At 34.2% G+C, this 12151-nt stretch overlaps 1 protein-coding gene across 1 annotated transcript; it reads left to right on the forward strand.

Moving 5' to 3' along the window:
* Window positions 1-6827: 6827 nt before the first annotated feature.
* LOC130015247 (secreted RxLR effector protein 161-like) lies at window positions 6828-7538 on the forward strand. Its single transcript, XM_056105012.1, has one exon. It carries the CDS (start codon window positions 6828-6830, stop codon window positions 7536-7538), a length of 711 nt encoding a protein of 236 aa, XP_055960987.1.
* The last annotated feature ends 4613 nt before the right edge of the window (window positions 7539-12151 follow it).

Here is a 12151-nt window from a genome sequence, read left to right on the forward strand (position 1 = left end):
CAATTCATCAGGGTTTCAATGTTTGGGAGACTTATTCAATGTTGATTTTTTTTTAATTTAATAGGCTTTTTAATTTAATATTCTTATTTGTTATTGTTGTTCTTATATTGTTGATCATATATGCTATATATAGCATGATATTCTGATCTTAGCGAGCTATTTTAAATTTCACATTTTAGATAGTATTATTACATCTTTGCTTTAATAATTATAGTTCACTTTGACAAAGTACCACTGATCAATTTCAAAAAAAAAAAACAAGTTTGAATTTCAAATATGAGGTCCTTGAAAAGGCGAATGTTTCTAACAGGAGCCTAGATCAGTTAATTTTCGATGATGGTTTTCATCTTCGATTAAGTGCATAAACTTCATTTCAATTAATGGTTACAACTTGCAACACTATAATTCTTATACAAAAATGTAATAGGAAAAAGCACATAGTCTCTTATACAAACAGTAAGACCTTTGTGCAATACTACTAGTCGTTCAAAAAGCACATAAACTTGAACGCTATTATAGGCACGGAAACAAAAATGTCCTAGAAACTCTGTTCTTGGAAACGAGAATATGTTTTGAGACGTGGAAACTTTGAAAAATGTCATATTTACACTAGTTTTTTGAGATAGGTTGCTTGAAATTAAATTCTTGAAAATTGAGGGAGCTCATTTTTGTCAAGATTCACAGCGAGAGCTAAAAATGTATCTGATTAGTGTTTCTGAGGTAGTTGGTCAAGTAATAAAAATATGTTATATTCATTGGTTGTAAGCAGATATGAGGAGGGTGAGTACATTCAGGGGCCTGAGCCTTAAAGATTGAACCAATTATAATTTTTTTTTTGGGTATACATAGGAAGACTTTTTAAGTTTTTTAAGTTTAAGGATATATAACTCATCAGAACTTTTCAACAGGTACGTCAAGCAAGATGCCACCTATTTCAACATTGGGATGTTTGTACGAAGCAGGCATCTAGAATTGAATACCACCTATTTCAGCATTGGGATGTTTGTACGAAGCAGGCATCTAGAATTGAACAGCTAAAATCAGGTATCAACTTAACTTTTTTTTTCCATAGCAGCAGTTTGGAGCAATAACACGATTTAAATATATAGTATATGATTAAAATTAGAGTTTAGAGAACAACTTCTTTGTACTTTTCAAGTGGAAGGCTGAATAAGGTCGATTTCGTTGTTAGACCCTGAACGACATATTAAGACAAACAAGTTGTCACGCCTTTATGTCTCGTTTTCTTTATGATGTTAATGTTAGTTGTTAGTATAGATGTACCAGAGTTGCCAAGCTTCTATAAATTGGTTAAGTTTAGTCTGCTCACATAGTGACTAACCTCGACACTGAACTGTGCACTGTGCCACAGCATTGGCTATATGGCTAAACCAATCCCATTTTGTAGTTGTCGTGTCGAGTATGCTTGTCCACACGCATTTCTAATGTGTTTTAAAAACTTCCGTAAGAATGTAGAAATGAAACAAAATATAATCCCTGGATTTCCTTGCCTTCGATTTCACGAATGGTAGAGGTGCGAGGACTTCATCTGCTGGAGTACTTCGTCAATAAATGTCATCAGACTGGGGTAATGAATAACTTTCCTGATTTATTTGTCTGCTGGGGTTACAAAATAGTTAAATTGTTTTATTAGTAAAGTACATATTTCAAATAAACAAAATCTTTATTAAAAAAAACATACAAAAATGTTTTTTGTGATATAAACCTTTTAGGAGGGATAATTTGAACTTTTCAGTTTTTTCATTTCAGTTACTAAACTATTTTTTCTTTTCAATCAATAACTTTCATTTTTTTCCACTTTATTTCCGACAAAAATGCTTAGCCGGAAGTTGACATGTGGCAATTGGAATATTGCCAGTTTTACTTTGAAAATATCACATAAATTTCACTTTGAAAATGAGTTTTTAGGTCAAATTATGCATTCATTTTTCACTGGAAAATACCAAAATGAAAAAAATATAGTTGTTATTAAAATGATAAAACTCGAAAGTTCAATGGCCTTCAGAATTCTTTTTATACTAATCCTGCTCGGACCTGTAAGTCTCCGGATTAGTATGATAATATCCCAGATTAATTCGTTTCTTGAAGCTACACTTTGACGAAACGAGTGACAGATTATTTCCACGCTCTTTTGTAAGCCATACTTTTCAGCCGCCTGTCCTTCTCACAAGCCAATTTTTCGTTTACAAGGAGTGAGGTTGCGGCAATGTCGAACGCCATGAAAAAAATATGTCGAAAATCATGACTCATTTACCAAAACAGCAGCTGCCTAGTTCGAAACGGCCAACAAGTTGGAGCCGGCCAGAGTCAGCATCAGACTGATGGATGAGTTGGAAAAATTGGGAGTCGACATACGACCAACATAATTTCTAAAAGTTGAGATTATTTACGAGTTCTTTGTAAAAATTTGTCCCAACTCAATCGATACTTGGTGACTCTGGTCGATTTAGTTAAAAGAGAAAGAACAAAAAAAGAGGTGCCTTAACCGATGTGGTGGTCGTAAGTGACGAAGATTAACTCAGCCTCCGATGAACAAAATTTAGAAGAGGAAATTGCATTGAGACAAGAGTTTTAGATTGGTGAGAAACCGATAGAGAATAGCAACTCCCAAAAGTTGGAGTGGCGAAAAGAATTTTCCTATAAGGATGAAGTTGCCCGATTCTTTTCGCAATAAGACTAGAAGGGCATTTACTAGATGAAAAGTGATGCCGAAAAGAGGAGACATAAAGTTCAATCGTAGTATCATTCAGCAAACCACCGACTCGCATGATAAGGCACATTCACAAACGTAATTTACGCTTGTGGTAATTGCGGATCGGCTAATAGCGGTGAGACCCTCGGGGGAAGGGCCGATCCACCATGTTGACAAAACAAGTGCTAAGATACCCAATTTGAATTGCTAAGAGGATATTTTGATTGAAGGAATTTTAAACTAATGAAATTGAATTAAACAAATATGATTAGAATAAATTAAAGTTGTGAATAAAATTGGTTATTTTCATGTTTTATGCCATAACCCATAGCCGAGACCGGCGCTAGGGAACAGTGTTAGCTCCGGAACTCGTAGCAACCCTAAAACCACTATATATTTTTCGTAAATGAAAACATAATGTTGTTATAAATTTAACGATAATAATTAGTAAATAATAATTAGTAAATATTTGAGAGGATTTTACTACTTTTGTAAGTATATTTCACCAGTGAATTTTACATGGAATGGAACCTATTTATAGGCAATTTCACCCACATGTAATTAATGCATTTGCCTAATTAGATACAACTTTGAATTTGTCATCCATAATATTTCACACACTATTCATAACACTCCCCCCTTGGATGACAAAATGTTTATTCTAAATTACGCTATGTCGTACTGCCTCATCAAAAACCTCACTAAAGAAAAATCGAATGGGATAAAAACTTTAGTTAAGGAAAAAGAGTGCAGTGCGTAATTTCTCCCCCTCATTGCAACATAGATAATCCTTCATGTATTTCGCAGATGGCGCATTCCAATATTATGAACATGTTTTCTAAATATTGCTGTAGGAAGTGCCTTCGTTAAGAGATAAGATGAATTGTTATTTGAGTAAACATACTGGATGTCAATTTCTTGGTTCTGTCACTCTAGACCCTTCCTTGATTTGTGCTATACATGCTTCATATAGAAACAGTAGGACTTTTATGGACTGGAAGACCACAAGATTCTTGAATGTGTTGTGTTATTGATCTGAGCCACACACATTCCCTACTTGCTTCATGTAATGCAATAAGTTCAGCATGATTTGAGAAAGTGGCTACAATTGTTTGTTTCTGTGACCGCCAAGAAATTGCAGTACCTCCACTTGTAAATACATATCCAGTTTGAGACTTAACCTTATGAGGATCAGACAGATAACCTGTATCTGCATAACCAATCAATTCTAGATTTGAATCGTTAGAATAAAATAAACCAAGATCAGTGCTTCCACGAAGATAACGTAATATATGTTTGATTACATTCCAATGTCTCTTCGTGGAAGCTGAACTGAATCTTGCTTATAAATTGACATAAAAGGATATGTCAGGACGAGTGCAATTAGCGAGATACATAAGTGCTCTGATTGCACTGAGATATGGTACTTCAGGACCAAGAATATCCTCATTTTCTCCACAAGCACGAAATGGATCAGTTTCAACATCAAGTGATCGATTAACCATAGGAGTACTTAAAGGATTTGCTTTATCCATACCAAAACGTTTTAAGATCTTTTCTATATAATTTGATTGATGCACTAATACGCCATTGTGCATATGTTCAATTTGTAAACCAAGACAATATTTGGTTTTTCCAAGATCTTTTATTTCAAATTCTTCCTTTAAGTACACACTTGCTTCATTGATCTCACTGTCTGTTCCAATAATATTTAAATCGTCAACATAGACAGCTATAATCACAAATCCGGATGTTGATTTCTTGATAAAAACACATGGGCAAATAAGGTTATTCACATAGCCTTTATTTATCAAATAATCGTTTAAACGGTTATACCACATGCGCCCTGATTGTTTTAACCCATACAAAGATCTTTGTAATTTGATTGAATACATTTCTTTGGATTTTCTATTTAATGCTTCAGGCATTTTAAATCTTTTAGGGACCTTAATATAAATATTGTTATCTAGCGATCCATACAAGTATGTTGTTACAACATCCATGAGATGCATTTCTAATTTCTTAAAAACTGCAAGACTGATCAAATGTCGAAATGTAATTGCATCCATGACATGAGAATATGTTTCATCATAATCAATTTCAGGTCTTTGAGAAAAACCTTGAGCAACAAGTCTAGCTTTATATCTTGTGATTTCATTTTTCTCATTTTGTTTTTGTATAAAGACCCATTTGTAACCTACCGGGTTCACATTTTTAGATGTGAGGACAACAGGTCCAAACACACTTTGTTAAGAGAATATAATTCAGCTTGCATAGCATCTTTTCATTTATTCCAATCATGTCTATTTTGACATTCAATAACCGATCTCGGTTCGGGATCCTCATTTACATTTATGATATCACATGCAACAATATGAGAAATTTCGTCAATATTTTCCATTGTGTCTCGATTCCACACAATCTTTGTATTATTGTAATTAATCGAGATTTCTTCGTTATTCTCATTTGTGTCCTCTTCTGGGGTACTGCCTTATTTTATTATCTCATAAATATAAGTCAGGGTCTATGGATATATCCATTTCATGTCAAAATAGATTCTTTATTTTTATACATTTTTTTGTACATCAGATCTTTTAGAGCGTTTCTGCTTATCAAGATTATCCTTGTCTTTGTTTATGTCTTGGGTTAGAACACCTTTTTCTTTGCTAGCATAATCGAGATTTTCTGCTCCTTTTCTTTTCCGAGGATTTTTATTTTTTGAACCGATCGGTCTTCCACGCTTCTGGCGTGTCTTTGATTCACGACTTTATTTTTAGAATTCTCTTTTGGAATCTCAACTCTAGCAGGAGCATTCATATCCTCTTCTAGCAAAGAGAAAGGTGTTCCTGAAAAAACACAAGATAAAGAAAATACCCCAGAAGAGGAGATAAATGAGGTTAAACTAGGCAATGCCCCAGAAGAGGATATGAATTAATCAAGGCAGTACCCCAGAAGTGGACACAAATGAGAATAATGAAGAAATCTCAATTAATTACATACAAAGATTGTGTGGAATCGAGACACAATGGAAGAAATTTTCTCTTATGCTGTTGCATGTGATATCATAAATGGAAATGAGGATCCCGAACCGAGATCGGTTATTGAATGTCAAAAATGACATGATTGGGATAAATGGAAAGATGTTATGCAAGCTGAATTAGATTCTCTTAACAAGAGAAGTGTGTTTGCCTCAAGAGAATTGCAACATCTAAAGCTTATGATCCAGCTCCTTGGCCCCCTTCTCTTCTTGTTTGCCTTTCTCCTTGGCCCCCTTCTCCTTCGAAACAAAAGGAGGACGATCTTTAGCAAGAGTCGGCTCAGACAGCCCCTCTTGCGAACTCCGCCCAGCCGAAATAGAAGCATCAACAATAAGATTGTTGGAATGGATAGGAGAAGGAACGTCCCCAAAGCCGAAAGGTTCGTTGCTAGGAGAAGGAACGTCCCCAGATTCTCTTAACACTTCTCTTGTTGGCAAAAAAACACAAGAGAAGTGTGTTTGGACCTGTTGTCCTCACACCTAAAGATGTGAACCCAGTAGGTTACAAATGGGTCTTTATACGAAAACGAAATGAGAAAAATGAAATCACAAGATATAAAGCTAGACTTGTTGCTCAAGGTTTTTCTCAAAGACCTGGAATTGATTATGATGAAACATATTCTCCTGTCATGGATGCAATTACATTTCGATATTTGATCAGTCTTGCAGTTTCTAAGAAATTAGAAATGCGTCTCATGGATGTTGTAACAGTATACTTGTATGGATAACTAGATAGCGATATTTATATTAAGGTCCCTGAAGGATAAATGCCTGAAGCATTAAATAGAAAATCCAAAGAAATGTGTATTCAATCAAATTACAAAGATCTTCAGGGCGCATGTGGTATAACCGTTTAAGCGATTATTTGATAAATAAAGGCTATGTGAATAACCTTATTTGCCCATGTATTTTTATCAAGAAATCAACATCCGAATTTGTGATTATAGCTGTCTATGTTGACGATTTAAATATTATTGGAACAGGCAGTGAAATCAATGAACATAAATTGAACATATGCACAATGGCGTATTAGTGCATCAGTCAAATTATATAGAAAAGATCTTAAAACGTTTTGGTATGGATAAAGCAAATCCTTTAAGTACTCATATGGTTAATCGATCACTGAATGTTGAAACTGATCCATTTCGTCCTTATGGAGAAAATGAGGATATTCTTGGTCCTGAAGTACCATATCTCAGTGCAATCGGAAAACTTATGTATCTTACTAATTGCATTTGTCCTGACATATCCTTTTCTGTCAATTTATTAGCAAGATTTAGTTCAGCTCCCACGAAGAGACATTGGAATGGAATCAAACATATATTGCGTCATCTTCGTGGAAGCACTGATCTTGGTTTATTTTACTCTAACGATTCAAATCTAGAATTGATTGGTTATGCAGATGCAGGTTATGTGTCTGATCCTCATAAGGTTAAGTCTCAAACTGGATATGTATTTACAAGTGGAGGTACTACAATTTCTTGGCGGTCACAGAAACAAACAATTGTAGCCACTTTCTCAAATCATGCTGAACTTATTGCATTACATGAAGCAAGTAGGGAATGTGTGTGGCTCAGATCAATAATACAACACATTCAAGAATCTTGTGGTCTTCCAGTCCATAAAAGTCCAACTGTTCTATATGAACTCATAAAGAATCAAGAAATTGACATCCAATATGTTCAATCAAATAACAATTCATCTTATCTCTTCACGAAGAAACTTCCTACAGCAATATTTAGAAAACATGTTCATAATATTGGAATGCGCCATCTGCGAAATACATGAAGGATTATCTATGTTGCAATGAGGGGGAGAAATTACGCACTGCACTCTTTAGTGAGGTTTTTAATGAGGCAGTACGACATAGTGTAATTTAGAATAAACATTTTGTCATCCAAGGGGGAGTGTTATGAATAGTGTGTAAAATATTATGGATGACAAATGCAAAGTTACCTATCTAATTAGGTGAAAATATTTCAACCCTCCATATTTGACATGCATGTAAATGCATTAATTACATACATGGTGGGTGAAATTGCCTATAAATAGGTTTCATTCCATGTAAAATTCACAAGTGAAATATACTTACAAAAATAGTAAAATCCTCTCAAATATTTGCTTTATTATTGTGTTATTCTAAGTATTCATTATTCACTAATTATTATCGTTAAATTTATAACAGCATTATGTTTCATTTACGAAAAATTTATAGTGGTTTTGAGGCTTACTACGAGTTTCGGAGCTATCACTCTCGTTTCCTAGCGTCGGTCTCGGCTCAATTATTTGAATCGTGATAGCATGTTATTATGCCCACATGTGGGTTATGGCATAAAACATGAAAATAACCAATTTTATTCACAACTTTAATTTATTCTAATCATATTTGTTTAATTCAATTTCATTAGTTTAAAATTCCTTCAATCAAAATATCCTCTTGGCTATTCAAATTGGGTATCTTAGCACTTGTTTTGTCAATATGGTGGATCGGCCCTTCCCCCGGGAGCAGTTCTCACTCAACCACGTCAGCCGCGACCAATCTCCTAATCACAAAGTGTGGATCCAACCCACTAGATACTCAGGATACTTTAACCGATATATATATATATACTCAATACTGTGATCACACAACCTATTGACACCCAATAGGTAGCTAGTTTCTTCGGATTGCATACTAGTGTTTCAGTTCAAAACAATCATTTAAATCATCAAATCATATAAATGCGATGTATAAAATCGTAATATATGAAAATAACTTTTATAAATAATACTCGAAAGTAATTGCAACTTACAGAAACCGCTATCCAAAAACTGCAATATTTCCATTCAATCACGCATGTTCCACGCGTCGTTCGATCTCGTAGCTATTCTAGTTCGTCGGTCTGGTAGCTCGTCGATACTTCAATTACCTATTCAAGGCACTTATATGTTTAATCCATAAATGCCAATCTTAGATTAAGGACTAAACCAAATTCGAAGTTTCTTTTCTTGATTGACTTCTTACTTTTCACTTTACTTAAAAACGTGATTCCTTTATTCAATCGCTAAAACGTTAGCCTGATTACTTTGTTGTTTACTTAACGATCACTCATGACCACATTCATACCTTTTTATTGAATTCAAATACGTTTCATCAACGTTTATTGAATTCATACCACTCATGACCACATTCACTCATCGGAACCCCCGGTAGTCATCGACGGGGCAGGGCACGTCGTGTCGGGCTTGGCACGTCGTGCCCAAGCTGTTTTGGGAGGGGAACGTCGTGCCTCCCCTCTATGCACGTCGTGCCCCCCTAAAAAACAAGGGGGCACGTCGTCCACATACCATTTTTGGCCTGCACGACGTGCTGAAGCTCCGCACGTCGCGCCCTGGGGCGCGATTCCATCATACCCAACTTATCTTAGCAGAAAACCCATCACGAATCATTATAAAAGCGATGAAAAACAACTTGATTTTGGTGTATCGATTCAAATCGTAACTATTTATCAAAACAGCCCTAGATACTCGATTTCACCATTATAAATCCTACTCTTACCTTGATTTGAAGCTTGAACATAAAGGATTGAATTCCGAACAAATCGACATAAAGAACGCGCGATTTCGTATATATATGTACCAATTAATCCTTCATTTCTTTATTTGTTACTAATCAAATGAGAAAAGGAAATCCGGATAAATGACAATACCTATTACAGGAAGAAGGATGGAGATCGAAACAAATAACTCCCTGCTATTAAACTTTTATTTTATTCGATTTAGTCAGTGCTTAATCGACTAATACTTTAATAAATTCGTATACGTATTATTTATTGGAATCCAAGGATTATTACTTTTCGTCGATAATATTATAATTGCTATTCTCGAGGCTTAATTGGCTAATTTATATTTTGGTCCTTGAACTTTTCAAAAGTTACAATTTAGTCCAAACTGCATCCGCGTCCAAATTTTAAAAGGTATCCGATCGACTCGAAACTTTAACCTCAAATACTATAAAATATTTCGCGAACTTGGACGAAATAATTTCCATCAAGGGATTTATAAATTATTTTATAAAATTTTCCAAGCTTTTCGTCGAACCCCGCTAATACCGCTTAATAAAAATTATTCTAAATCCTCAATACTGTTAAACTAAATCCACCTTAATTTAATTTATCAGAATTTCGACACGTGGCACGATTTAAGTATTTTAAACATTCGGGGTATTACACATGCACTCATTACCTCACTCTCGTGTTATTAATTCTTACATTGTTAATCAACTGATATATTTTAATTAGTTCTCTCAAATCAAAACTAAAACATAAGTAATGATTACGAACATTAATCAACTCACATAACTTTAGCTACTCATATTCAAAGGAAATTACACAATAATATAGATAAAATTCATAGTTAATACACAACAGTAATTGATCTCTCAATGATTTGCGTACCTTAATTGTTATAATCCCAAGTGAAATAATCCCGAATAATAAAATAGAAATAATGAACAAAACTCGAACTAGACTAATTCTAGTGTTTATATCTATGAAGTCCATTTATAAAGCCACTTGGAGTAATGTTCAAGTCAAGAATCTCTCTTCTCTGAATGGAACTTGAGTGGCAATCAAGTTTAGTATATCTTCTTTCCATAGAGAGTTGAGTGATGATCAAGTCCTTTTTCCATAATCAATTTGGGTGAACCAAATTTGACTTATCTCATTTCCAAAAAGAGATAGACTCAAGTCAATATTGATATTTTCTTCCATAATTGAGTGATGATCAAGTCCTTCTGTGCTTAGGTGAATCAAGTTGACTTATTTCATTTCCAAAAAGAGTTCGATTCAAGTCAACATTGATATTTTATAATGAGTTTTTGTGTCAAAGCTTTATTTCTTTGAGGGCAAGCTAAGGAAGATCTTTTTGAGTGTGAATCAAAGATGTGTCTATGAATGCAACTTCTCCAGGTCTCAGCCGGCCCGGAAGTTGTGGGCCGACCGAGCTTTTGCTCGACACTTTTTCTGTTGCAGAAACTCTAACTTGAAAATCTCATAACTCGAAATAATGAGTTGGTTTTTGATTCTACGGAAAGCTTAAGATGCCTACTATTTATTATGAATATAACAAAGTCAATTGAGGTCTCTAAAAGCTCCAAAACTTTCAATCGAATGCATTTTGCTCTTGATGTCTATTTTAATCGGATCTTCGCACCACCTTCTAAATATACTCAAATTATGATCCAAAAATTCATCCAAAAGGATTAAAACTCATAAAATACGCTGACATGGTTCCTGAAATTCTCAAGTCCAAAATGAGTACAAAAAAATTTGAAACAAACGCTTGAGTAGTTTATCTTGTTTATGATGATGATAACTGAATCAAATTATAAACTCTGTAATCACTTATGGCCTAAGCAGACCGAGAAACGAGATATTTGGATTTGGGTGTTATGAAACCATGTTTTCTTTCTATGTTTAAAATGAAGTTTCGTGTCTGAAATGCCAAATTTCCGACATATTTCATAAACGGAAAACGTTGATGGAGTGTCCGACATGAAGATAAAGAAAATGGAACATTTTCCAAGAAGGTGACATTAGCTGATACTAGGTACCTGCTAAGAGTAGGATTATAATACCTGCATCCTTTTTGCACACGAGAATATCCAAGGAAAATGCACTTTAAAGATTTCGGATCAAGTTTCGTTATCTGAGGACGAACATCTGACAAAACAAGTACAACCAAATATCGTAGGTTCAATAGGAAACAAAGTTTTATTAGGAAAGAGAACTTGATAGGGAGTCTCACCATATAATACCGTGAAAAGCATTCTATTGATTAGAAAACGAAAGCAGTAGAAACAACATCAGACTAAAAATATTTAGGAACCTGCATTTGAAATAACAAAGTTCTAGCAGTTTTTCAAGAAGATGTCTATTTTTTCTTTGAGAAACACCATTTTGACATAGTGTGTCCACACAAGAAGTTTGGTAAGAATTCCTTGATTGGCCATATAGTTTTAAAAGGTTTCTGAGATATTACTAATCACTTCTCAAAATTTGCACAGGCATATTAAAGTGAGTTTGAATTTCAGCACAAAATTTTGAAAAATGAGAAAATAATTCTGAACGATTTTTCATCAAATATAACCATGCTGTTCTAGAGATCAACAAAAGTGACAAAGTATATAAATACAGTTTTAGCTATAACTGGACAACAATTCACTGATCAAATATGATACATCACACATATATAAACACTATTTAAGTACATTCAGTTAAATACATACTATTTATAGTTTATAGCAATTGACACCTTCGGGCTGAGCATCTATCTATTCGGTCCTGATTTGAATTGATCAAAATTGATAATGGCAAAGTTATATAAATAAAAGTCGTATTGTAAACATTTATAAAACAACA

This window comes from Mercurialis annua, linkage group LG3 (genome assembly GCF_937616625.2).
Source record: "Mercurialis annua linkage group LG3, ddMerAnnu1.2, whole genome shotgun sequence".
In the NCBI taxonomy this organism is placed as follows: domain Eukaryota; kingdom Viridiplantae; phylum Streptophyta; class Magnoliopsida; order Malpighiales; family Euphorbiaceae; genus Mercurialis; species Mercurialis annua.

Bases quoted from the DNA above. Each gene is read 5' to 3' on its own strand.
- LOC130015247 (XM_056105012.1), top strand. From the start codon at position 6,828: ATGGATAAAGCAAATCCTTTAAGTACTCATATGGTTAATCGATCACTG.